The following is a 27,795-nucleotide window of genomic DNA, read 5'->3' on the forward strand; positions in this document are numbered from 1 at the left end:
GGCCGAGCCGTGCCGCAGTCCGTGGGGCGGGCGCGGGCGCAACCTGCCCAGCGTTCCGCGCAGGGCCCCTGCATTGCAGCTGCGCCGGGCGTGCAAGCGTGCGTGTGCGCGCGTGTGCATGCGCGTGGGTATGTCTGTGTGTGCGCCTGTGTGTGCACGCGCGCCGCCCGGCCACCGCGCCCCAGTTCGCTCGGCGCTGCCGTCCCCTCGCCCCCTCCTGTTCCACCGCCGCCCCTCCCCCTGGCCGCAGCGCGCGCACCTCCAAGTCCCGGCGGCTCTAATTGAGAATTTGCCCCGTAACCTTGGGGGCGGGAGGGGCAGAGGGAAGGAGCCGCGGAGGAGAGGGGAGAGGAGAGGAAGGCTTCTGACCGCCTGGTCGCTGCAGCATCTTCTTCGACACACTTCTTCACTGCCAGGCCACAGGGTTGGCCCGAGCCCAGGGACCTCCACCCTCTGGGCCGTCCCAGCTGTCCCCTTTGCACTGGGAGGATTATGACCCTGGCGCTGCGGCTGCGGTTCTGCTCCCCCCGCCCCACCGTTATTATGTATCAGGCTGGTGAAATGCTGGGAAAATGATCCTTGGGTAAATAAGTCACTTGTACTCATTTTTGGGGGCGGGGAGGGGGGATGGAAAATAACAAGGAGAGGGTAGTTTTACTCTTACACCCTGGCAGGGTGGGCGTCTCACGTTTCCTCTGCCCTGGCCCCCCTTCCCCTCCCACTATTGAAAGGATGCCTGGCCAAGCCCAAAAGGAAAGAGATTCATGGGGTCCTTCGGGGCCCCCATCAGCTCTCTGTAGGGGGTGGCCCTGCCTTGTCCCTTCCCCAACTCCTGTCATCTCTCCTGTGTATTCTGACAGGGGCTGGGGGGATGCTTATTTCAACTGGAGGCCTATGGAGCTCAGAGCTCCAAGTCCCGGCAGAGGGGGCTGCTGGGGAGCAGGTGTCCTGCTTGGCCGAGGACTCAGGGACGTGCTTGTCATGAAGCAGTTAAGGTGGCTATCTCTGTCATAGCATCCTCTCCTGCCGGCAACCTCCTGGTACAGCCTGCCCTCTGGGCTTCCGGGGGGACGGCTGATGTTTCCTGTGCTCCGAGGCAAGGCACTGCCTGGCTAGACTTGGTTTTCTGAAGGGCTCCATCTTCCAGGCAGGTCCGACACTGACTGGTCCCTGCATCCTGCAGTGCACCCTGGTGAAGTGACCTGGCCACTGAGGGAGAGCCAGGGCTCTGCAGAGTTCCCTGTTCCCTTTCCCATTTGTTCTGCAAAACTGAAACCGGATTTCCTGCACGGGAGCCCCTGGTCACCCTGCCCTTCTCTGTTACATCCTGCAGGTCATCGTCACAGCGCCGGCTGGCTTCAGCCTCGGCCAGGGTGGCTGCCAAGGCCAGCCTGGCGCTCCCAGGCAGCCACTGCCAGGGTGCAGACGCCTGCTGATCCAAAACCACCTCTGGGAACAGCTCAGAGGGTTCAGTGGCCAGGGCGGCTGCCAGCCACCCTGTCACTGCTGGGGCCGGGGCTGGGATGAGGCAGAGATTTACACACTGGGTGGCCCAGGAAAGCTGCCTAAGGCATGTGGCCAAGCCCAGAGAGCCTCCAGCGAGCAGCAGCAAGGGGAGGTCTGAGAGCGGAGAAGGCAAAGGGCTGCTGAGGATGGGGGAGGGGAGCTTAAGGAACTGACCCCCACAGAGGGCCTGGGTCAGCTTAGCTGAGGCCCAACACCTTGGGCCGGCAAGGTCTCTAGCAAGGTACCCCACAGACAGGCACCTCTGCGGCTGCCCTGATGCTAAGGGCGGGTGTAAGCCATCCCTCCACCCTGTCTCGGTGCCCAGAGCAGACCATCAGCTCAGCCCCCCAGTCCAACTCTGGGGCTTCCCCTGGGCATGCCCAGGCATGGAAGAGCAGCCTCTGCAACTTTCTCTGCAGAGCCTCTGGCGCCCCAGGGGGAGCAGCCACCGCTCGGCACCCCCGGGCAGCAGGCCAGCGGCTCTCAGAGAAGCATCCTTGGCCATCACATCCTGCCCCCTGCCTTGGAGCCTCTGGGGGCTCCCTGGCCCTCCGCCCTCAGCTGGGTGGGGGAGGGCTTCCATGAGAAGGTGTGGCTCACGGTCCCTAAAAGGCAGAAGCACTCAACACACAGCCTTGAAGTCCAGGCCTTGGAATCAGAAAAAAGCCCAACCTGGGCTGCCTTCCCCCAGCCTCGCCCATTGCTGTTGTTGCCTCTGAGAGGCTCAGGGCTTGGTGATGGCCTCCAGGAGCTCCCTCTGCTTCTAGAAACTGCCCTGTGGCTGGGGGTGGGGCAGCAGAGGATGCCTGGACCCTGCTGCCCCAGGTCTGACCGGAGAGGGGCCTCTCAGCAGCTCAGGGGCTTGTCTGGCCACTCAGACGTCCTGGGAAGCCCTGGGTCCAAGCTCGCCTATTCACTCTGTCCCAGGGAAAGACCGAGATTGAGGGTGGGGACCAGCCGGTCCTCTCGAGGTGCGACTTGCACCCTGAGCAGCAGAAGTTAGGAAACCTGGATGCTTCCTCCTTTTTCACACCTTGCACACAGGGTTCCCAAGTGTCCCTCTCCCTTGGGGCCTGGCAAGGTGACCCGAGCGCTGTTCTTACCGTCCAGTGACAGCCAATCGTGCTGGGAGGATGGGAGTGTGGGCAGGGCCCGAGCTTTGTACTCAAACACCACTGAGTTGGAGATGATCTGGTTGTTGAAGGCAACTTGTAGGGTCACAAGACCAGTGTCATGGGCTGAAAGCAAAAGAAAGAGCTGTCAGGGAGGGAGGGGGCGGGGCATGGGCACACTCCAGCCTCACGTACCCACCCAAGGGCCAGGAGGACCCTCTCCCCATTGCCCTTCATGGATTAGCCCTGCCTGGGCTTGCTCATTCCTCAAGGTCAGAATGAGGGGGAAGGGCATTTAGGTGCAGCATTTGCTTTGGACTCCTTTGTGCTTATTTCTCTGTTTCGCCTTTTCCTGCAAGCTTGTCCTGACTCACTTAGCATGGCCTTCTGTGTATTTTCAGAAGTTCTTCTGCATCCCTGATGAAGGCAAAAGCTTCGGCTGTGGCTGTTACTCTAGCCCAGTGGTGCTGGGCTGGAGGCTGGCGTAAACCTTGCGTCTCCCCCCCGACGCCTGGACGTCAAGCTTCGGGAAGACCGGCCCTTATGGGCCTCGTGAGCTGCTCTGACCCCGACCCGGGGCTCAATGAAAGCTATTGGTTGAGTGACGCAGGGGACATTCTCACTGTTCCCAAGAGGAGAGCCTACCTGTGGCAGAGAGACCTGCTTCATTTCTGGGGGTTGAGGCTGCTTTTGAAGTCTTGGGGGCCGGTGGGTGTATGCAGGCTGCTCCGCCCCGCCGGGCCTCAGCCTCCGGTAGACAGCAGGGTTCTGTGCTCTCTGCCCTGCTTTTCTGGAACCAGCGCCCAGGGCCTCCCCAGGACACATTTCCAGGGAGGACGCACCCGGGGATCGTGTTACGGTTTGGGCTCTTGGTTTCCCGAAGCTTAGACTGGAGGAAGCCGTCCAAGTCAGCTGCTCCCCAGGGCAGAGCCAGGGCTCTGGCTTCCCTCTGAGGTCTTCTGATGCAGCCCCCGCAGCCCACGGGAAAACCAACTGATTGAGGTGTGGCCTCTCTCCATCCCAGGTGTATGTGTTACGCAATGGTCCCCAGAGCAGGTCTTCAGGAAGTCGTTGCCCCAAGATGACCAGTGTGTTTTTGTTTGTTTGTTTGTTTGTTTTTGCGGTACGCGGGCCTCTCACTGCTGTGGCCTCTCCCGTTGCAGAGCACAGGCTCCGGACGCACAGGCTCAGCAGCCATGGCTCACGGGCCCAGCCGCTCCGCGGCATGTGGGATCTTCCCGGACCGGGGCACGAACCTGTGTCCCCTGCATCGGCAGGCGGACTCTCAACCACTGCGCCACCAGGGAAGCCCCAGTGTGTTTTTTTCCCCTGTGCTTTCCACCCTGGTGTGGTCCCTCGGCTCCAGATCACAAGCTGGCTCCATGGTGGGTGGGGTACCACTGGAGCTCCCGCCGCGCCTCTCTGGGCAGGGGGCCCCAGCCAAGTCCAGACCTCCCTAGGCTCTGATGGCGTCCCCAGGCAGATCTCCAAGCTCGTGGCCACTCGCCTTCCCTGGAGATTTGCCTGCTTTACCAACGGGAGGGTAGGGCGTCAGCCAACGCCCCAGCAGAGCCCACTCAGTTCTGCTCCTCTGGGCACGTCTGCTGCCTCTCGCTGGCCCCTGGGGAGCTCAAGCCTTCTCTGTACCAGACATTCCAGCTGGAGGGTCCTCCTCACCTGCCGCTCATCTTCCACCATCTCCTGGCACGTGTACAACCTGCCGTGACGCCGGAACGGTGGCGGGTCCAAAGGCACCCCATCCTTCCCCAGAGAGACAGAATGAAGAGGACCTGTCATGGTCTCCTGGGTCCCAGCCCAGCAGCCCGGCGCATGCAGGCCTGTCTCCCAGGACACTTCCTGGACTCACGTTCCCTGCCCCGCATTCAGTCCATCAGCAAGTCCTGGGTCCATTTACTTCTCTCCATCCTGATGGCCACCACGGTACCCAAGCTGCCATCATGTCTTGCCTAGATGCCTGGACTCCTGCATTAGCCTCCTGCCCAGGGCACCCTCAGCACACCTGAGACCTACCTGTTCTGCTGGGATGGTGTTAGGGTGGGGGGCACACTCCAAAGCCTGCACAGGAAATCAGTGGGAGTGTGTTGCCCAAGGGAGCCCTCCTCCTTAAATCGGGAAAGATTACCCCTCTGCTGCTTCCTCTGGTGTCCCTGCTTCTTTCTTCCCTCCTACAATCCATTCTCCCACACACCCAGATTCATCTTCGAAGGACATAATTTAGATCAAGCCACTCCCCACTTAAGACTAATGGCTTCCATTGCAAGTACAACCTAATCAGACTCCTTCTTATGACTTAGAAGGATGGACATGATGTGTTCTCTGCCATCTTCTCCAACCTGGCCATCTCCAACTCACCCCACCTTTATATTTCTTCAACTTACCAAACCTGTTCCTGCCTCAGGGCCTTTGCACTTCCTTTGCCCTCTGCCGGATGTTTTCCTCCCATTCTTCCCATGACCAGCTCCATCTGATCATTCAGGTTGCAGCCTAATGTCCCAGCCTGTGAGAGGATCTGTCCAAAGGAACGTCCCTTTTCCCAAGTTACCTTATCACATCACCATCTTCTAGTGTTTTCTCCAGTGATCTTGGTTATTTCTTTGTTTCCTTGTTTGTTTTTTCTTCTTCTACAGTGGAATGTAAGCTCTGTGAGAGCTGGGAGCCAGTCTGTCCTGATCACCTCTTTATGCCCAGGGCCAAGGTCAGTGCCTGGCCTATTATGGCCCCTCAATACCTGTTTCTTGAGTGAATTGCTTCAGAATGCAGTGCACTTGCTCATCTCATTTTGAATTTCATCTTTTGCCTTTGGTGACTCCAAGGAATCCAGCGTGGAGCTGTCCAGAAGCCCCAAAACAAAGTCTTTTTGTTGGGGGGCTTCCTCCATCTTCTCCCAAGACCAGGTTGCCTTTCCTAAATCCCAAGTCCTCCTTAACCACTGCTTCACCAAAGCTCAGTGGCTTGACTTGGTTTTCTCTCTCCTGACCTTGGAACGCTACTGGAATCTTGCAAGAGGCAGTTTCCATGCCTGTGTGTCTTCTGCGGCCAGTGATGGAGGGAGAGCCGCCCAGAACCATGTTCTTGGTCAGGGTCGAGTCTCCCCAGCTGTTTTGCCAGGGCATGTGCACCAGGCCGGTGGACAGGGGCCATTTGCACCCCTTGTGCCCCCCCTTCCCGTGTCATTCTACCTCCTCAGGTGACCTGGCTTGTGTTCCCAGGCCTCTGAGCCCTTCTTTTAGGTGAGGCCAGTTTGGTTCTGGCTTCAAGTGTCCTTTCTTTAAGATTAGCTCCAGGTTCCCCAAGGCTTTGGGAGACCCAGGGAAGAGGTCCCTGAGCAGCCAGCATTGTCCCCCAGGGTGCGGCTTGTTTGCATGACCAGCTCCTTCCTGGACTGAGAGCCCCTTGCGGTCAAGGTTAGAGTTAGGGGCTGGGTCCACTCCAGGCGCCTACCGGTGCCTGGCAAACTACTTGACGAATGAAGAAATGAACGAATGCATGCAGCACCCAGTGCTGTCTTACTGAGTGACATGTTTTAGTTTGGGCCTCAAAACAAGGATGTCCAAAAGGGACCCCCTCTTTGTGGTTAGGGGTGGAACAGGGTGGGGCCCCCAGTCCACAGGATGCCTGAGCCTCTCTGGGTCCAAGATGCAAGATGTTAGGGGAGCCTAAGCCACTAGGAGGCATAGTGACCTGGGCAGACTCTCCTGCCAGCTCTGGGACCAGGAGAACTGCCTGCTGATACCTAAACAGCCCTGGACCTCTCTCCCAACTCCCCGCCCCCCAACCAGGACAGAAAGAGCAAGGCCTCACTCATGAGCAGCTTCATGAATTGAGCATATAAGCCAGGAGCTTCCTGGACCTGCCCTCATGTCAGCCCCTTGCCCATCTGGCCGGTGGTTTTTACAGATGTAGAAATGGGGACTTAGAGCAGTCAACCTCCGGGCTCAAGTCACCCGACGGTAACTGGCTGATCTGGGATGTGCATGATATGACTGCTTCAGCACCCAGGATTTGCCAGGTCCTGGCCTGGGACACCATCCAGATGGCATGCAAAGGCCAATCTTTTTTATTTTTTTTGGAGGGGTCAGATAACTCAGGACAGGCAAGGTCTGGGTCTTCAGCCAGGCAAGAACCAGGTACAGGAAGCGACATCTATTTATAGGCTGGGCCAGTCCCTTTCCAGCAGCAGGTGATAAGTGGATAGTTAAGAACACGCTGCCCCTCCCCCTCCCTCACCAGTGGAGGTGGGGGGCTGCGTTAGCCACACGCAGCCCCGAGCTGTGATAGGCTGACCCAGCCTGGCTGGCGTCAGGATGGCTGCGCTCCAGCCCCAGGAAGGCTGCTGGGAGCCTGGGAGCAGGGGGAGATGAGTGGGAGCCAGCCAGGCTGCTGGCGGGGGCAGGGCCCGCAGAGGAGGCCACCACAGGCACCAGCCCTGGCTCCCTGGGATGTTTGCTGTGCAGAGGCCGCTGCGTTCAAGTGGAAGCTGAGTATGCGAGCCCAGCCCTGGAGCAGCGGCATTCTGCTCCGGTGGGCTGCGTGCGGAGATGGAGAGAGAGAGAGAGAGAGAGAGAGAGAGAAGAATGTTCCATGTCAGCTCGGGAGCCCCGGGCTAGGGGGATGGTGCTGGGTGAGGCAGACAGCTCGGGTGGCTGGAGGTTCAAGCTGGACCGCCCCAGGTGAACCAGGCCCCTGGCACGGGCCAGCTCTACTGCCCTGGGGACCCAGGCCCCACTTCTCTTCCCCACACCTGGTCCTCCACGGGGAGCGTTCTCTCGCTCTCTGGCTCTCTCCTTTTTGTAGGCTGCAGATAACACGGAGTGGGACCCTCCACCCTCCCCACCCGCCTCCTCGTCTGCCTTTCCATCCATCATCTGGGCCAGCTGGACGGGTCGTCCCTGGAACTAATGATGCTTGTGAGGGGCCAGTCAAGGGGTCCTCCCAGCACCAACCCAGGGAACAGAGAACATGAGCGGATTCCTTCATGAACATACACCCCCTTTTGGGGATGTGCCAGGCACTTTTTGAGCCCTGGGGGACACGTGGTGACCAAGAAAGACACAGACCCTGTCCTCGTGGAGCCAACAGGCCAGTGGGGAGGAGGTAATGGTCAGAGGTCAAGGGCTAGTTGACCAGACAGGGACACCAAGCTACGTGGACAATGATGAGCCCCGCCCGAGTGATAGACAGAAGGTCAGAGCCACGGGGACGGCCCCCGGGGCCTCCGGTCCCTGAAAGCGAAAGGAGATGATGTGCCTGTGCCTTCTTCTGGCCACGGGGTGGCTGGCGTCACCAACCTCTCAAAGGAGTTTGTGTGGGTTATTCTCAGTTTGACGCCCCCTCCCCTGCAGTCTGCCGGGCCTTCTCCATCCCTCTCTGACCCGCTCTGTGCCGCAGGGGACTGGCCCCGTGGACCGCATGGCCTGGGCCCTCTTGTTCTCGTGACTTCTGTGTGGCTTCAGCTGTGCGAGGCATGGGTGGTGGGGAGAGAGGGCAGCCTTGTGGCCCCGACCCCAGACGCAGCTCCTTTTGGGGCCCTTCCGCCCGCCTGGCTCTCACCAGCTCCTGTAACCCTTCAGGTGGAGGGTGATTAGAGCTTCCTGCTGTGACCAGTCCTGGGTGTGTCACCCTGGCTCACTGGTTGTCTAAGCAGTCCTCCATCAGGTTCTCTTCAAAACCCAGCCAAGCTCACCTGTGTCCCCATCTATCATGCTAAGGGGTCCATGAGTCCAGAACAGATGCCATTACGATAGCTGATCCGGGACCCACTCCTTCACCGTGGAGGAAACCGAGGCCCAGAGTAATGACACAAGTTGCTCCAGGTCACCCCCTCCAGGCCGATTCGGAGTCCACCGCTCTGGGGCCCTGCGGCCTCTGCTGGGAGGCGGCCTCTCACCTGGGCAGTAGCAGCGGAGCACCCCGGGCTGGATCAAGGACGCAGGCACTGAGATCTGGTCGAACAGGCAGCTGTAATTACTGCTGGCTTCCTGCCACGGGCCTGTGATGAGAACCTTCACTCCTCCCTGGAGGGAACAGAGACCAGCGGGGGGAGGGGGTCAGCCCCAGAGGGAGGGATGAGGGACACAGCCCCCCGTGGCTGCACCCCCAGCCCATGTGCTTGTGGAAAATGCAGACTGCCGATTCCCATAAGCCCTACTTTTGAGAACCACTGTTTCAGGACTGTGGCGGGAGGAAGGGCCCCAGCCCTCCTCCCCCGGCTGTCTCAGGGGCCCCGAGATGCTCCTTGCCTTCCTCAGCTGGCACCCAGCACAGGGGCCAACAGTTCGGATCCCTGACCCCCTCCTGGAAGTGGAACTTTCAGCTCCAGGCAGAAGGGAGCAGAGTTTTTCAAGCCTTTCCCCCCAGGATGCACCTGAGACCTGGCCAGGGGGACCCCGGAGAGGGAGTGAAGGGAAGGGAAGGGGCTTTCTCTGTCATTTGCTTGTGGACAGGTTGTGTGAACTCTGAGCTACGGAAATGGGCTTAAGCATCTTAGTGGCCTCCAGGGACTGGAAGTCCTGGCGGGGAGATGAGGGGAGACCCGGGATGCCCAGGGTGTGGTGGGGACAGCCAGGGGAGGAGGCTGCGAAGGGGGGCTGGATGAAGAAGGTGATGAGAAAGAAAGCAGAACAGAAAACTGGAAGGGAGGCTCAGAGCTGGAGGGGCTCAGAGGTTGCCATGGCGGCCAGACGGCCCCCTCACTGTGTACAGACACAGTACACGCAGGCACGGGTGTGCTTGCAGCCTGGCTGGGCTGCAACTGCTCCCACAGGGTGAGAGCAGGGGAGTGGGGGGAGGGGGATGCAGGAGTGGGGCTCAGATGACCTTGCTCAGCTCACGGGGAGAGGGCCCCGCCCCCAAGGATCCCAGAGGCGCCCAGGCGCAGGACGGCACCCGAAGGGTACAGGCGCTCCCTGACCTCCGGCTGGAACCAGCCGGGGCAGCCACAGAGCAAGGAGGGTGGCCTTATGTCTCGGTCCCCGGGGCAGTCCTGTCTATTGTCCAAGCTTAGTGATTAATAGCAGCCTGTCCTGCCTGATGTGGGCAAGGAGGTGTAGGTGCCCTACTCAGAGCTCAGACAGCTGAGGGGAAGGCCGGGTAACTGAGTCAGGGAGGCCCGCCCTGGGGGTGCAGAAGGTGGGCCGGCTGTCCTCTGGCTCTCCTGGTCCTCCGCGGGCTCCAGCCTCCTCTCCCGGCAGGGGGCCAAGCTCTGTCCAGGACAGGGTGGAGAGCACCACCTAGTGTCCAGGCAGGAGAAGGTCGAGCGGCGCGCCTCCTGGAGACTGGGCGGGGGGGGGGGGTGAGGAGTGCGGCCTGAGGTCCTCCTTCCCCCACTTCTCCAGGCCAGAGAGGCCAGACCCTAGTTCCCCCGCTGCTAATGCCAGCGAGACGTTCTCTCCTGCTCAGTCACCTGTTCTTGGGTGACCTGTCCTTGGCACTGGCCCATCCGTGCTCTGGAGGGACCCCGGCCTCGACACAGGACTGGCTATTGAGGCTCCACACAACGTTCCTGGAAGCAGACCTGGCCCAGGGCTGGCCTTGGGCATCAGCAGTAGGAGGGGGTGTTTCCAGGGATGAGGTGGAAGTGGGTCCCTCATAGCCCAGCACAGAAGGGAGATTCCCCTATGGAAGGGGCTCTCCCAGACTGGAAGGACTGCCACCTGTGCTCTTGGATGGACCTTCCTTCCTCTGCCTGGAATGGCTGGAGAAGTCATCTTACTGCTAGACAATCAAAGTTTGGAGGGTAGTAGACAGAGCTCAGGACCAGGAGCCAAAGGCAGGAGGCCTGCCTCTGCCCCTCGTAGCTGTGTGTCCTCAGGCAAGTGGCCCAACCTCTCTGGGTGGCATTTGAACTTTAGGGACCCTCTGGCCTTGACATTCTTTGGTTCTGATATATGGCTCCGCAGAGAGATTTGGAGTTCTGTCGGAGTGGCGGGGCTGGAGCCAGCATCCTTGGGCCCACAGGCTGGGAGTGGGCTCCTGGCTGGGAGATGTACCATAGGGCACAGGTCGAACCTGACTTTGGGATGCCTGGGGGCACCAGAGGCCAGCTCAGGGCACGATCCACCCTGGATCCTGGGCAATGGAAAAGAGCAGTGTCTTCAAAAGGACACAGACAGTTACTCTGTGAGAAAAAAAGAAAAAAAGAAAGAAAAAAACCCCAGTAACCCCAATCAATAGCTGCTAGCATGAAGCCAGGGCTGCTGTGAAGAACAAAGGACTGCAGAAATTACTGGAGAACATCAGGACCTTCTCCATGGAAACTGCTGCGGGAGGGGCTCCGCATCCATCAGTTCAGGAGATGGTTTCCATGGCAACATCGGCCTGGCTGTGCTGAATCGCTGTGATGCGGGCACCTGACAGCTCTAATTGCAGCTTCCTGTGCCTGGTGCGGCAGGGGTGTCGGTGGAGGGAGATGACGCAGAAGCGTTTGGGGGAGGAGAGGCAGCCACACATGCTATCTGAGGTCTCTGTGCCCTGGGAGCCCTGAGTAAAGGACCTGGATTTCTGATGCCCCTAGGGCGGATCCTGGGGGCCCAGGGGCACCTCCAGCATAGGTGTGTGTGTGTGTGTGTGTGTGTGTGTGTGTGTGTGTGTGCGTGTGCAGGTGAAGAGGCAGACAGAGCAGAGGGGAAGCGGGAGCAGCCTGTGGTGGGGGAGGGATGCTCAAGAAGATGCAGCAAGATGGCCCTGGCCTTAGCATCCCTGCGAAGTGAGTGCCTGGGCACCCTCGAATTTTAGAGCTGGGTGAGGGTGCTGAGCGGCTGGCTAGATCCGGGCTCCTGACACAGGTGGCAGGCAGGCTTCTTCCCAGCAGAGAAGGGGAGAGGGCGAAGGGTACCATGCCAGCCGGTATGAGGAGAGAGGAAGGATGGGGGAGAAGATGCTATCTCTGGCGGGAGAACCCAGGAGGGTCGGCCCCTGCTGCTGGACTGGGTGGGGGAGGACGGCGGGGAGGGAGTGGCCAGCAGAGCCGCTGGGGCCTCAACAGAGGCCTCTCCGAGCAGCCACGTTGGGCTCCAAAGGGCCCAGCTGGTGGCATCTGCGCATTTCCCAAATCAAATTGAATTTGAGCTGCTTTTGTTTCTGGGTAGCTGGAAGCACCGAGAGCTTCTGGAAAAGCGGGGCCGGCCGCTCCCTCTGCGAGGTGCCCGGGCCACCTTTCCTTTCTCGTTCCCATGCCGCCCTCGCGTGGCCAGCTGCTGAACTGACTTTCTCCGAGGTACAGTTTAGGGATCTGCAGGCCGGTGCTCGGATACAGGACAGAGAGGGCCAGGCCTGCCAAGAGCCCCTGACCAGTGCCCGCGGGTCCCAGGGGCTGGAAGGAGGGCCTGGACCCGCCAGGGGATGTGCACTCAGCGCACAGGCTGAGGCTGGGGATGAAAAGCTCCTCCTGCCGCAGGGCACGGGCACCGGGGTGCCTCAGAGCACCCTGAGGAAGGACCCGATCTCCAAGGTCGGAGGACTTGGAGGGCCTTGAGGCCAGCCCTGCTCAGCCACTTACAGATCAGGACACTGAGGCCCAGGAGGCAGGCCCGAGAGGCAGTGCCCCGACTCCCAGCTCTGACTTCCTTGAACCCCAGCCCCAGGCCTCCCTCCCAGCCCCTCGGAATTGCTTTCTTAATCCCCGTGGGGCGCCAGCTGAGCTGACCTTTCACCCCAGGGGATGGGGTCACAGCGAGCCACACCAAGAGGAAAGTGAGTCAGTCTTCTGGCGTCTTGGGGGTCCGTGGGGTTAGGGGGAGTCCCTGGAGGTGGGTGGAAGCGGCAGGGCCGCTGGAGCTCTTAGCTCAGTCCTGACAACCCAGTGAGGAGAGCGCTAGCATTGCCCCAGTCTTAGAGACAGGAAAGGCAGCGACCTTGCCCAAAGTCACCACCGGCTAGTAAAGTGGTGGTGGGGGGGGCAGGATTCGGATCCAGACTGTCCAGCCCCAGCCCCGTGCTCCTCATCACGTAGGGCAGCCACCTCTGGACACCTGAGCTGTGATGAGCCTGCTGCCCGAGGACACAGTGCACAGGCACAGCAGCTCTTATACCTGCTGTATTTCTGGGATGCTCTTGTCCCAAGGTGGGGGCCACGACCTGGGCTGACGTGGCATCTGAGAGCTGGGGGCATTCATACACAGTGAGCAGCCTCTTCGCCACGGCCGAGGCAGGAGGACACGAAAAGGAGCACAGTGGGCCGTGAGTTGTGATGGCCACAGAGTAATAACCAATAACATAACAATAAACTATTGATCACTTACTACGGGCCAAAGACTTTACCAAGAAGCAAGTACTATTTTCACCCCCATTTGATAGGTGAGCAAACTGAGTCACAGGGAGGGAAAATCACAGCAGAGCCAGGACTGACACCCAGGGGTGCCCCCTGAGACATGCCCTTCACCCTGGGCCTTGGTGTCCCCTTCACCAGGGCCTGGGGGAGACTGGGAAGCCGACACGGGCTCAGAGATGCTGCACTTCTCAGGGAACCCTGTTCACCCTGTCCCAACTCAGGCATCGTCCTGGGAGCCCCTGCCAGCGCCTGGGCCTGGAACGTGCACGGGTTTAGCCAGCATCCCTGCTCTGCCCACGTCGGAAGACCTTCTGCGGGGATTGCATCACTGCCTTGAGGTACCCCATGAGCTTCAGGGTCTCTCAGGAGCACCCTTCCCTTGGTGTTTTGGGCAGCAGCCCCTGCCCTCATGTCTGGGGAAGGTGGCAGTGGAGCCAGGGGAGCCGTGGGCAGCCACCTCCCAGGGGAGGAAGTGCCGATCTGGGCCCCAGTATGCTGCTCTCCAAGCACCTGGCAGGCGCACTGGGAGGGGTCAGGGAGCGTGTCCTATTGGTCAGCAGGAGGTCAGGGAACGCTCGGGCCACTCTGTCCCCTTCCTACGCCATTCTACTTCAGAGAAAAAGCAAAGGTTCCTTCCTTAAGCACCTGGGCCACCGTGGCAAGACCTGGGTCGTCCTTCGGTCCTGGGCTTTGGAGCAGTGATTCTCAATGTCAGATCTCAGCCCCCACCCCCCGGAAGTGAGACAGACTGTGGGGTGGGGGGATGTCTTTGATTTTGCAGAGGCTGGATATACCACCAAAATCTCACAGATGACTCTTTGGAAGCTGTACCCTCCCTCTCAATTTGATGGGAATTTGTTTTTGCTTTGTTTTGTGAAACAAATCAAAAGCAATGGATACAGATGGTCTATAGTGGTGATTTCCAAATTTTTTTCCAGCAGCCCTAGGATGCTTTTTTGGAAAAAAAAAAAAAAAAAGGCAAAGCAAAACATAGGTGGAATCTTAAGACATCAGCCAGGTGACAGCGGTGACAGCAAACCTTGCTCTGGCAGAGTTGGGAGGGCCACCTGGCCTCCGAGGAGACCCCTGATTTTAAAGCTACTTGCTCCTGTGAGGACTGAGAACACCGCTTGAGAGAGATGGGGGTATTTCGGGCACCGTGGGGACGGAGGGAGGGGACAACCGCATGGTCCAGAGCTTCGAGGGAGGGGCAGCCACACGCAAACGAGCATCCCTTGCTGGGTGCTGGCGGGTGGGCAGGTGAGGCTGGTGCGGGAGACTACGGCAGTGACAGCTTACCTCCGGGTAAGACCACTCTGGCGAGTAGTCGGTCACCATGAACACCCGTCCGCTCTGCTGCAGCATGCCCAGGGTGCCCGGGGCTGAGGCGGCCGAGACCACCTCGGCAACGTGCATGTAGGCCATGGTGCTGGCCCCGCCCTCGGCGCTGCTCAGCTGCAGGCTCCCCTGCTGGGGGCTGCAGCAGGGGATGCACATCTCTGCCTGGGTGAAGGGGGCACGGGCCCCGTCCTCTGACTGCGAGAGTGCTGCGCCATCCCCCGACACCAGCTGGTGCCCGTAGATGGTGCCGCTGCCCCCCTCCACGGAGATGAAGTCGTTGATCAGGTCGGAGAACTGGTTGCCGAAGGAGATGTCGAAGTGGTCCAGGCTGAGCTCCATGTTGGAGGCGTTGCCCAGGCCGGGCTGGGCCACGGGGTAGAGTCCCTGCACCACGTTGCCCGGGAGGAGGGGGACGCCGCCGGCGCTGCGGATGACCCCGGTGGGCTCGGGCTGCAGGTAGTGCTCGGAGCTACAGGCCTGCAGCTCCCCGGACTTGATCAGGGCCTCACCCCCTTCGGCCACCTGCGAGGTCTCCATGGTGACCTCCCCTTCCGCCGCCATGGCCTGGAAATTGGCCTGAAACTGCATGAGGTGGAGGGAAGAAGTGGACTCAATCCGTGTCTCCACGTGGCCGCTGCAGGAGCTGGTCTGTGACGACGCCTCCGTTTTCACCGTGGGCATCACAAAGGTGCCCCCAGAGTCACCCAGGCTGCTGTGGGCATTCTGCTCAATGGGGAGGGGCTTGCTGGCGTCCTGCAGGAAGAAGCTCGGGGAAGGGGTCTGGTGGACGTGGGGGCCCGTCTGGCTGAAGCTGGACGTGTAGTCCTTGTTGGAGTCTATTGCACTGAAGTCCATCTGCTCCAGGGTGGTGCTGGGGCTCAGGCCGCCGCCCGACGGCAGGAGGCTGGAGCCCGCGCTCAGGGTGAGGGAGCTGGAAGCCGCGGCCGCCGCGGAGGAGGAGTAGGCCTCTTTGGCCATCTGCTGCTCGAAGGAAGTGTCCTCGGTCTTAATCTCCTTGGTCAGGACGGTGGTGAAGCTGAAGCCCCTCTCCACTGGCGGTGAGTGTCGCATGTTGGTGCTGACCATCTCGGCTTTCAGGCCTCCGCCCCCGTACGTCTGGCCCTGCTTTGGGTTGTTGAGGAAACAGTCGGGGTCAAAGTTCATGGTGGTTTCTGGAATCTTCCGGCCCCCGTCGAGGGTGGTGGAGAGGACGAGCTCTTCGGACACATTGGTGGGCAGCATGGACAGGCTCTCCGAGCTGCCCGTGGTAGGGAAGGCGAACTTGTGGCCATCGGAACTCACGGCCAGGACGAGGCCCTGAGAGGCATCGGGCGACAGGAGGTGTTGGTTGGGGCCTGCGGTGGGGGACATGGTGTACACGGCCTCGTTGGTGACCTCGGACATGAACACCGTGGCGCTCTGGGACAAGCTCCCCATCACGGAGGCCACCGCCATGCTGGACACACCCGTGACCACGGGGCTGTCCGCCATGTCCGGGTCGCTGTTGAGCCCGCTGCTGATGGACACGGGGGAGCTCTGGGTGGTGTCGGGGACCTCCACCTGGTTGGTGGAGGAGACCTCGGTGCTGTTTTGGTGCAGCAGGACCGGCTTGGCCACCTTGCCGTTCCTCTTCTCGCGGCTCAAGCCCTTGCCGTGGCTGTGCTCGTGCTTGCCCTCGGAGACGTCGTTGTGCTGCACCTCCGCGTGGCCCCCGTAACCCCCCGTCCGCGGCTCCACCTTCGGCGAGATGATGCGGTGTTTGGCGCTGTTACACTTGTGGTGCACGCTGCTGCCCGCTCCTGCGGAGATCGGAAGCGCCACACGCGCGCACGCACACGCACACACGTGCACACGTGCACACACACACACACACGCAGAGCGTCAGAGCTAAGACTGCAGTGGGCCCTGTCCCTGAGCGCCGGGGTCTGGCAGAGCCCAGCCTGGGAGTCCAGGCTGGCCCTGGCCCCTCGGGGCTGCCGTGGGACAAACACTCAGGGACTCAGGTCCTGTTACCCCACCCCGGTTTCTCAGGTGCCCTATGTAACCACCCTCCAGACTGGGGCGCTTTGTCCCTGATGCTGTTTTCAAGTAGTAATTGAAGAGCCCCAGTGCACAGGAGGCGGGGAAGGAGAGGCTGGGGAGAATGTCGCACTCCAGGAAAATCCTTCCCACCTTCCGAGGCGTGTACTCACTCACTGGAACGGCTCAGCCTGGGATGGTAGCCGGGGCCTTCTCCCCTCCCCCGAAACTTTTCATTCCTGTTCAGGCCACAGTGTCCCAGGAAGCCCCTCTGGGACTGAAAGCCGGTGGTTGGTGGTAGGGGGCTGGGGGTGCAGTGGGTAGAGAGCAATGTACTCTCCCTGGACCAGCTCTTAGGCCCCAGGACCAAAGAGGTTCTAGACTTTATTCCAGAGGCAGAAAGGTATTTGGGGCCAACCCCCCCCAACTCCATTTAGCTAGCCCGGGCCTATCGTTGGCTCTCTGTGGGATGAAATCCTTTTAAAGACCTGAGCAAGGACCCAGCCCTAACCCCCAGTTCAGTGGCAGAGAAGAAAGAACCTCAGGCTCTGAGCGTTTCTGAGCACGTTGCACTCAGGGCTCTGCCCTCAGGCCTCCACTCCTGCATAATTTTCATTCCATCTGATAAGGGTGACTCTGCTTTTGATAAAAGGGTGAATTCTCCCCTGATCCAGTTACAGACTCACCAAGATCCCTAAGTATGGGAAGACTTCGCAGTGAAGTGACATGACCCTCTAATGGAAATAGCTAATTAAGGCAGCTAGGGAGTGAAGAACCACATTTCCAAGAGCAAATACCATCATCGGAAACACAGACACATCAGGACAGAGGATGTGGGCCGCTTTACGTTCTTGGAGGAGACAGGTGAAAGCAAGAGCTTTAGCTTGAGTGGTCCCCCTGGCTCAGGGCTGACCTCCCAGAAAAGCCTGTGTCGGCCCAGGGACCTGGGCCCCTGCTGCTGATGCCCGAGATCCCAGGGCCCGGAGGGCATCTGCCACGGGTAGATGTGGACAGAGACCCAACCCTGTGCACTCCTGACTCTGGTGCCCACATTCCTAGAGGGCGCTGCCTCTCCGGAAACTGCTCCTCCTGCCCAAAGTGGGCTGCCCGCCAGCCCTGCCAGCCCCACCGGGCAGGACGAGGGAGAGTTGCCCTGGGTGCTTGTGCTGTGGCCTGGCTCCTGGCTGACCCCTCTCCCCTTGTGGTCATCACACCCGCTGCCTGGCGGTGCCCCCTCTGCCCACATGCCCACTGGGGGCGACCCCGCTCACCCAGGCTGCCAGTGCAGAGGCAGTTGTGGGTCCGCGGCTGTGGCTTGGTCTGGTGGCTGTCAAGGATCTGCTGTACCAGCTGCTCCACCGAGAAGCCCGAGCTGCTGTTCCCGTTGCTGCAGGTCCACTTGATGCCGTGGACTGTGGGGAGAGAGGCGGGGCGGTCAGAGGCCACGGCTGCGGGGGACAATCCTGCGAGGGCCGGGACCTGGGCCCGCCCTGAGCGCGGCCCCCTCTCTGCTGGGACGCTGGCTCCAGGGACCATGAAGGGATGGCCGTAAGGAGTGGAGGAGAGAGGAGGGTAGAGAAGGGAGAACCAGGCTGCCCCACCAGACCCCGCCCCCTGGGGACCAGTGTGCGCCCCCCTGCCTCCTGTCTTCCTTTCCTGTGGCGCATGGCGGGGGAGGGGTGGGCAGTAGAGGCCCAGGGAGTTGCTTTATTTTTTTTCGCAAAGACCAAGTACATCGGGTGGCTCTTCAAGGGGTCCTGGAGTGGAGGGGACAGAGAGCGAGGATGGGGAAGGAGAGGTGCCGGAGGCTGAGGGACCTCCCCAGACCGCAGGTCGCGGAGATGTGGAGACGTGGTGGAGGTTGGGGAGGGTGGCTCCCATCCCGGCGGGTGGCGGAGGGGGAGCGCTTCAGACTCCTGCTCTCATCAGACTTCCCGGCCTCGAGGGATGGCAGACTGGGCACAGTGGGTGCCCCCTGATGGCCCGCCACCCGGAAGGCCGCCCTGGGGGTTTGGCTCCACCCTCCTCAACCCTGGACCCCTGGTGTCCCTGGTGTTGGAGTGGGGGACCCAGCATGGCTGAGGGTGGGCTCCCCGCCTGCCTGGCAGGATGGGGCTGGAAGCCTAAAATAACCGACTTGCCTGGCTGGGTGTGTGGACTGACTGAGTTTCACACCCGCTTGCTCTGCTGTGTTCTCTCAGCTGGAGCATACCTGGCTGAGAGGCGGGGGGCTGAGCCTGGGGGTGCCTCTCTGGTGGCTCTGGGGGGCCGGGTCCAGAGGCAGTGAATCCACAGGCCCGGGGCTGGAGCTGGTGCCTGGGGCTTCAGGAGGGACCCAGGTCCCTATGAAGGGGGTGGATGGTGGGAGCTGGTGGCCTGGGAGGAGGAGCAGGGCATCAGGGCACAGGGTCAGGTTAGAGAGAGGCCAGGGGCTTTGCCAGTGCAAGAACAATTTGCTTTCTCCTGATCTCACGTGGACTCCATGGGAAGAACGGTCACAACTCGCAGAGCCTGCCTTTGCTCTGCGAGGGGCACAAGGAGACACACAGGGAGAGTCTACACAGCGGGTAGGAGCTGGGTTGGGTTCAGATGTGGATTGGAGTCCAGGTTTTGTTCTGTACTTGCTGTGTGAATTCGGCCAAGTCACTAAACCTCTCTGAGCCTCAGTTTCCTCATCTGCAAAATGGGAAGACAAGAGTATCTGCCTTACAGGGTGGCCCGGAGGAAACCCAGTCTCCTGCCTGGCACTCCGCGTGGACCCAGCCAAGAGTAGCTGTTGTCATAACCGTTAATGTTGATGATGGCAAGGACAGCGACACACAGCACGCGATGCTGGCCTTGCCCCACAGCTTGGTCGATGCTTTGGGAACAGGCCTAGAGAAGGCAGCTTCTTGCTGTGAAATCCACGGACGGCTCAGCCTTGGAACGCTGCAGGGAGAACTCCACGGCGCCGTCTGCCTCATGACTCAGCTCCTTGTCTGCTCCTGCGCCTTCATGTAGAACTTCAGTGGTTTTTCAAAGGAAACCCCGGTGTGAGGGTCGTGATCTGCTGGGAATCCCTGAGGCCGCCGCTTTTCTTCTCCGTGCACCTGCCCAGGTGTTCGCCCAGGATCCTCACCTCCACTCCATTCTGATGAGGCTCTGGCCCCTCGGGAGGTCTTCTGGGCTCTGCCACTTATTTCTTCAAAAGCGCTGGGGCCCCAGCCCTGCTCCTGGTGGTCCCGAATTCTGGCGGGTCATTGACAGGGGACGGTGGCTGAGTGGCTTCTGCCTCAAGCTAGCTCAGCTGCCTGGGTTTGAAGTTGTGGGCGCCTGTTTGGAGCCCTGCGTGATGCGCATGCCCAGGGGTTGGGTGTTTGCAGCCCACCTTTCTGCGGGTGGACGGCGCCTCCCCTTGGGATCCCTCGGGAAAACCTCTGGCAGCCCCAGGAAGCTTGCACTCCCGCTGGCTCAGGCCCACCTCCTGTCTGGCAGCTGGAAGGGACAGCCCAAGCCAGGGGTTTGCAAGCCTCATCAGAGCTGTGGAGCACTTTTCGCAAATAAACCTCTACCTGGAAATCCAATATGGAAAATAGATCACAGCAGAAGGGGCCTGGCCCAGGCAGGACTTAGGGGTCAGGGCGTGTCCTCACACCTGGGCCCCCCTTGGCTGAGGATCTTTTCCAGAATCCTCATTTTATAGATGAGAAAACAGAGGCTGAGGGTGGGGGCCAGAGGGCAGGACTCAAGCCGCTGTACACAGATGTCCTGTCCCAGCTGTCCATCCCCTGCCCCAGCCCAGAGGTTCCGGAGGGGTGCCCAGACTTTTCTTTAAAGCTCTGCACGAGTTCCTCGCATGCAGTCAGGATGGCAAACACAGGGCTCTGTCTTAAGCCGAGTCTGCAGATTCAGCAAGTGTGAGACCAGAAGCATCTCCAGAGCTCATCATGGGCGCTTCTACCTGTGCAGGGCTTGGAGCAGGGGCTCTTTGCACAGCCAGACCAGGTGTTCCCAGGGAACCCTCTCTGGCCCACCCGAGTCTGAACTTGAATCTCTGGAGACATGAGCTAGGCTCAGGCAGCCCCACCTCTGGCTTCTGGCTGCAGGACCCCACCCCACCCAAAGGTCTGGGGTGCTGGCTTTGGGTGGGCTCGCTAACCCCCGGACTGCCAGTCGCCTCTGCTGGAACGTTCTGGCATTTTGGACCAGGCCCCCCCTGTGCTGACAACTGCCCCTCAGACCAGCCTCCTCCAGCCCCCGTGCGGGCGCCGCTCCTGCGTTATTCCTGCTTCTTGTTCGTCTCCTCATGTTGTGAAGGTTATAAAATGGAAAACCCAGTGAAGGGTGACAGATTGCAAGCAGAGAATTTCTGGATGCTTAATGCAAATTACCTACTGTCTTAGCGCATCCAATATGCAAATTGCCTCCCTCCCCCTCTGGTGGGGGAGGGGAGAGGAGCCCCCTCCTCGGAGGTGGTGAGCTGTTAGTATTGAATATCAAATACTATCAAGACGGCTTTTAACATGTCATGCTCCGCTTCCCGACACATAACCAATCAATGGGAAAGGAGATTTCTATTGGGAAAAGCGTGCTTTATGGAAGGAAGGTTGATATACACGCACGCTGGCCCCCTCCCCCTCCACTGCCTCTCCTCCTTCGTAAAAGCAGCTAAAGGGAAACCCATTAAAGGTCATGAACTGGGGCGGAGGGCACAGAAAGAGAAAAGGGAATACGCCCCCGCTCCCCCCCCCAAATCACCTCTTTGTGGCTATGGGCCACATCGTCCCCTCTGCCCTCTGAGTCTCGGTGGAGGGCTCCTCATTCCCAGGCCACAGTCGGCCGCCTGGGGGTCGGGCGTGGCCTGAGTGTTTCCCGCCGAATCCCTGGCCGGGGAGCCTCTAAAGCTCCCCATGCAGGAGGTCTGGAGGGTGCTCCCGGGCTGCTCAGGTGATGGAGGGGGGCCTGTCTTGTGTGCCCAGGAAGGCTGGGGCAAGGAAGGTACCAGAGAGGGAGAAGGCGGGCATGGGTGACTCCTCACAGGCCTGCACAGGACAGGAGTGGCCAGTGGGCCACACTGGCCAGAGGAAAGTGGGGTGCTGCAGGGTACTTCTGCGGCTCCGCCCATAGTCCTGCTGCTGCCCAGGGCCCCCCGCCCCTGGGCCCGACACTGGCTCTGCCAGGCGGAGTGCAGCAGGCCCTGTGGGAGGACTGGTCTGCAAGCCGACGGTGCTGACGTGGCCTGAACACGACGCTCACCCTAACGACCTCCCAGAGCTGGGCAGCCGGGCTAACACTAATCTGATTAATCAAAAGGAAATCGGTGACGACAGCATGGGGCCACGCTTTGGAGAGCATCTTTTGATGAGCAATTCACCCAAGAGGCAGCCAGCTGCTGGGAAGAGTGTAACTGAGATCTGGAGGACGGGGCTGGGGAAGGTATGGGGTTGAATCCCCCACCCCCACCCCTGCCTGGGGCCAGCTGCCAGCTGAGGGCCACTTGGCTCATGCCTGCTCCATCCCAGCCTTGTGGGGGGTTGTAGGTGGTGAGCTTTGGCCAGGTAGGCTTAACTTGACCCCAGGTTGAGCTGCCCTGTCACTCTGTTATGGACAGAATTGTGTACCCCCCAAAATTCTTAGGTTGAAACCCTAACCTCCAATTTGAGCATATTTGGAGATAGGGCCTTTTGGAAGATAATTAAGGTTAAATGAGATCCTAAGGGTGGGTCCTAATCCAACAGAACTGGTGTCTTATAAGAAGAGGAAGAGACACCAGGGACGAGCACACAGAGGAAAGGTCATGTGAGGACACAGCGAGAAGGCAGCCGTCTGCAAGCCAAGGGGAGAGGCCTCCACAGAAACCACCCCTTGATCTTGAACTTCCAGCCTCCAGAACTGTGAGAAGTAAATTCCTATGGCTTAAGCTGCCCAGTCTGTGGTGTTCTGTTATGGGAGCCCCAGCGGACATCAGGTCTCAGGCCTGAGCCCTACATGCCCCTGGGAGGGACCCACCCTGCCCTGGTGCTGCACACGTTGGGTGTGTATGTTTGAGGGGCATGGAGATCTTCCCAGAATGCCTCCTTTTGAAATCGAGCAGGACCCTGTGGGGCTCCTGGGTGCAGAAACCTTTCTGTCCCCTGTTTCTTCTTTGTAGGGAACAGACTCCAGACTCCATGACCTTCTCTGAGTCCCAAAGGGCAGATATGAACAGTTGCTAAACAAGGGAGGAGCAGCCAAGAAACCACCTGAGGCGAGATTAGAGGAACCAGAGAAGCTCATCAAGAGACCACCCGAGACCAGATTGGAGGGGTGCAGCCCCTGCACACACTCTAATCTTATCAGCAACCCCATGCTTGAACTATTGCTATAAAGCTTCTCATCAAATCCTCCCGGGTTGGGACACGGAGTTTTTCGGAGCAGGAGCCCGCTGTGCCCCACTTTGCCTGGCAAAGCAATAAAGCTGTTCTTTTCTACTTCACCCAAAACTCTGCTTCCGAGATTCGATTAGGCGCCGGTGCACAGAGGCTGAGCTTTCGGCATCACTTTCGCTGCCGCTTTAAATCTTACCCTTCCATCCAGCACATGCCAGCTCAAGCCTCACCTCCCCCTGGAGGCCCTCCTGGTTACTCTAGCTCTCGTCCCCACTGGAGCCAGAGTCTGACTCATGGGGACAGGATGTTATTGAGGGGACCTTCTCTATCCCCCGTGCTTCGAACCATGCCTGGCACATAGCAGATGCTCAGCAAAGACTGGTGGAGTGAATAAACGAATGGGTGGTTTCTTAGTCACTCACACCCTCTCCAGCACTGCTCCCTTTTTGTTTCATCCATTCATTAATTCCCCCAATGAACTGTAAGCAGAGCTCACGTCTCAATAATAATAACAAAAATAATATCTACTGAACCGACACTACCTGCTAGGAATTGTGCTAGGTTCTTTATATGTTGACTCCATTATAAAAAGAAATAAATCACAATAATATCTACCCTTGATTGAGTATCTACTGTGGACAGGGCACTGGGCAGTGGTTCTCCAAGTGTGGTCCCAGCTGCCGTAAAATCACCTGGAAAGATGTTAGAAATGCACATTGCCGGGCCCCACCCAGCCCTATAATGAATCAGAAACTCTGGGGAGGAGGCTCAGATCTGTGTCCTACCCTCCAGGGGAATCGAGGCTGGCTCAAATTTGAGACCCATTGGTCTAGAGATTATGTCTCTCATCTCTCAATGATCCTTTGAGGCCGAATTATTGTCCCGTTTCATTCATGTGAGAACCAAGACTCGGGAAAGTTGTGTAACTTGCCCAAGGTCACGCAGCAGATAAGTGGGGGTGGGGAGGGGTTGCAGTTTCCACTGAGCCATCTGCCTCGGATGGGTCTTCCCAGGCTGCATCCCTCCTGGACCAAGGAATGGCCGGACGGTTAATCACGGGCCGGGGAGGGAGGGCTACTCCCATCGGAAGGCCGAGATTCTTTCTACTCACTTCACTTCCTAGAGAGAGGGATTCCGCGATTTCCTGGAGGTGGTGAGTGTGCAGGAAACCCAGAGCCCCTGGGGCTAGGCCAGGCTCTGTCCCCCAGCCCGCCGCCCACCCAGCTGTCATCTGCCCTCTCTGACTATGGAGGGTGACGGCTGCCTCAGAAGGGCCCGGTGGGCTGGAGGCGAGGAGAGGCAGAAGTTCTAGAGCCCCTGCCTCTTCCCTCACGACCTTCCTCACTCAGGGCTGGGCCAGGCGGGCAGCCAGGCCGGAATGTGCGGCCACTCAGACCAGCTGGCCTGGCCACCCAGACCAGGGCAGAGGAAGCTTGCCTTGGGCCTCGCAAGGGCAGGGCAGGAAGTGAGAGGCAGGGCCTGCTGTGCACCTGCTCTTGGAGCAGAAGAAGCGAGAGAGGGAGGGAGGCCCGTGGGAGAACCTCTCAGCATCTGAACCTGGGCCGCTGGGGTTCCCGGGGTGGGGGGTCCCCGGCCTTGTTCACTGAAGCTCACCGGGGTGAGTTACAGGAAATTTCTATGAAAGGCAGGGAGCCCGAAGAAAGACTCTTCCCAGAGAACATGGGAACCGTGGGAGCAGTGTTTGGCTCCTTGTCTGGATTTCTAGTCACTGGAGGTCAGATGGGGTGGGGAGGGGACACCGAGTCACAGACGGGGGGTGGGATGTGTGTGTGGGGCCCAGAGGCGGTCTTCTTGGTTGTCCTCTGAAGCCTCAGATGTTGCTTCCTGAGGTGGCTGCCCCAGGCAGTGGTAGAACTTTCCTGAAGGGCAGGGAGAACCTCTGAGCTTAGTGCCTGGCTAGCTGTACGGGAGGGAGGGGCTGAGACTCAGGAACATCCAGAGCCTCTCGGCCGGGGTGGGGGGCGGGGGGGACTTCCCTGGCGGTCCAGTGGTTAAGACTGCACTTCCACTGCAGGGGGCACGGGTTTGATCCCTGGTAGGGGAACTAAGATCCCGCATGCTGCGTGGCAAAGTAAATAAGTAGTAAGTAAATAAATAAATAAAATATTGAAAAAAGCAAAACAAAACAGAGCCTGTGGGAGACAGGCCGGCAGGAGCATGCTAGCCAGGGGTCAGGGGTCCCAGTGGCCGCAGCTCTTTTCCTCACATGCATGTGATCTTGGGAAGATCTTTGATTCCTCTTGGCCTCCGTTTCCTCATCTGTAAAATGGGTGCCTCCCACTGGTTCACCTGATGACACATCTCTGTTCCCCAAGGGACTTCAAAGACACAAGTGGGTCCCACACCCCGGATTCCGATTCAGTGGCGTCCGCAGGAGATCTGAGTCAGGACAGGGTTGAGGGCCCCGAGTGAGATGACCCTTTCTGCTCTGAAACGTCATGCCTGGAACACTTTGGAAAGGAATTAGACGGTCAGAAAGGCCTACTCTGGAAGGCCCCTCACCCTGAGGCAGCCCCAGGAGCTGGTGCGAGCAAGCTGCCTGCCCTCCTTTTCTCTGTGGGGCTCTAACTTCTGGAAGGATAATAGGCCCATCGGCTGGAGCTTGGGTCACCACGGTAATGGCACAGGTGGCGCCTGCCGGGATGGACATTTGGCTTTCTTTGCACAGGAAGAGGTTTCTTGGTGCTGTGTCGAGCAGGTGACAAGTGGCATGTTGGTGACAAAGAAAATCTCCCCACCTCCCAACAGAGGCTTTTGGGGGGCCTTTCTCTTGGCCCCCAGCAGCCTGCGCTCATCCAGTGCTTCCACCCCGGGACTCAACTCTCCGTAAAGACCCACACAGAGGTGACTGTTTAACTGCTGTCCAGACAGGTCCCCTTGGAGACGGAAACGGGCACTGTGTTAATTTGTCTGGACAATGGTGTCACCTGGACGCTCCCAGGCAACCCGGACCTGTGGTCACCCTACAGACGAACCACGTGAGAGAGGTGGGCAGGAGAGGGACCACCAGACGCCTCTCCAGGAGTGAATGAGCCCGTTTGGATGGCTCCAGTTGTTGACACTAGAAGGCTGTCTCCATGGCAACAAGGTCAATGGGAAATGGCAGCCACGTTGGTTTAATTTTCACTGTATTCTTGTTGACAGGAGTAAAGGCCCGGCTTCTGATTTCTTGGTTCAACTGGATAAAATTTTCATTAGATTTAACTTCTCATATCCAGACACCCACATATGATTCAATTTCCCCCTCTCACCCTCAGCTCATTCTCCTATTGGTCCTGAGGACAACATTTTCAGAAATCTCATTTCAAGGAGTGTGGAGGCTGAGCGGGGACAGGATGGCGTGTGTGTGCACAGGCACGCATGGGCTGTGTCCCAAATGGGCTTGTAATTCCTGGTTCTGAATGTCAGGGGACGTGGGGCATAAGACCCCCCTTTCCATCTTTTACCAGGAGGCACTGGCTTTGTTCCAACAGTGAACAAGCCCAGGGAAAGGCAGAGGGTCTGAGGACTTCTTCCAGGTGGGAGGGACCTCAGAGGTGAGGGGCGGGGAGAAGGGCTTTCCCAACTGGGAGCTGATGTGGGCCGCTTAGGCTGCACCAGCAGGAAATTGAGGCCACGTGGGGATGCAGCTCCCCGTACCTCTGCACTTGACCTCACAGGCAATCTCCTAGAAGCTCAGTGGCATAAAAAGTGGCCTTGGCTGAGTGTTTCCACACCGGCCCCGCTCACTGGGCCAAGGATGTGCATTGTGGAGCGATTTGAGTCTCGCAGAATCTCCTGATTTGCTGAGTGGCATTGTTACCGAGGCCGGGAATTCTTTGCTCTGTAGTGAGAGCGTGCGTGTGCTTGAAGTTCTCTGATTGTCTAGCAATGTTGGATGGAAGCCCAATTTGGCAGTGGTGGGGAGAAGAAGCTTTAGCCATTCTCCCACATCTGGGAGCCACGTGGGCTCTGAATTCTCTTCTCTTCGGGGCTTGACTGCAGCCCCTTCTCCCAGGCTCTGCCCAGGGGCAGAGGTGGCAGGAGTGACCACCTGTCTGCCAGCCCCTCTGGGCCACTAGCAGCAGGGGCAGGGGACCAGGTTTTTGGGTTCCAGAGGGTCTCCGTCTTACTTTTGGGAGACCCTGGACTCAGATCCCTCCTCCGTGTGCCCGGAGGTGGTGCCTGCAGAAAGGCAGGCGCCCTAGAAAGCTCCTACCAGAACCTTCAATTTTCAAAGAGAAGCTGAAAATCTGGAGATTAAAATGTTGGCAACAAATTCTAAGCTTAACAAAATCACCCCCCAGCATGAGCAGGGCTGTGTCAGCTCTGGGAGGTGGTCAGGCACACCCTCCCCACCAGCACAGAGGGGCCCCCATCCAAGCTCCTGGAATTAGTGGATGGCAGAGTCGGAGGAGGGGGATTCTGTAACAGCAGGGGGTGCACGGCGCCCAAGTGGCCCTGAGGGGGCAAGTAGCCAGCAAGCGACAGGAAATCAAAATAAGTATTTCTCTTTCAGTTCTCTGATTTGGGGGACAAACCAGCTAAATAAAATTTAGCCCAAGGGAGAAAGGCACGTTTGCAAAACAAGCCTGGATCCTCCCAGCAGAGCAGGAAAAGGAAGTCATCCCTATTTAAAACCAGCCTATCCTCCTAAGTGAAGTAAGCCAGACAGAGAAAGACAAATACGGTATGATATTGCATATATGTGGAATCTCAAAAAAAAAAAAAGGAACAAATGAACTTATTTACAAAACAGAAAGAGACTCACAGACATAGAAAACAAACTCCTGGTTACCAAAGGGGAAAGTGGGGGGAGGGATAAATTAAGAGTTTGGGATTAACATATATACACGACTCCATATAAAATAGATAACCAACAAGGACCTACTGTAGAGCACAGGGAACTCTACTCAATATTTTGTAGTAACCTATAAGGGAAAAGAATCCGACAAAAAGAATAGATATGCATATATGTATACATTTGAATCACTGTGCTGTACACCTGAGACTAACACAACATTGTAAAGCAACTAGACTTCAATTAAAGAAAACAAATCAGCCCCGCCTCTTCCGGCCTCTCCACTGCCTGCTCTCCCCTGCGCCAGGCTGGGAGGTGCCCGGGAGGCGTCCTAGAGAGAGTGGGAGATGTAAGGAGACCCACCCTGCCTGCTCTTCATCC

The 27,795-nt window shown here is 58.9% G+C and overlaps 1 protein-coding gene across 1 annotated transcript in view; it reads right to left on the reverse strand.

Moving 5' to 3' along the window:
- Positions 1-27,795, reverse strand: part of CAMTA1 (calmodulin binding transcription activator 1) — a 904,314-nt gene that overhangs the window by 75,831 nt on the left and 800,688 nt on the right. The window contains 4 exon segments of the mRNA XM_081215072.1: positions 2,610-2,744; positions 8,527-8,653; positions 14,206-16,046; positions 17,538-17,678. Coding sequence (XP_081071198.1) covers positions 2,610-2,744; positions 8,527-8,653; positions 14,206-16,046; positions 17,538-17,678 — 2,244 coding nt within the window.

Source organism: Mesoplodon bidens (genome assembly GCF_964165515.1).
Source record: "Mesoplodon bidens genome assembly, chromosome: 2".
NCBI lineage: Eukaryota > Metazoa > Chordata > Mammalia > Artiodactyla > Ziphiidae > Mesoplodon > Mesoplodon bidens.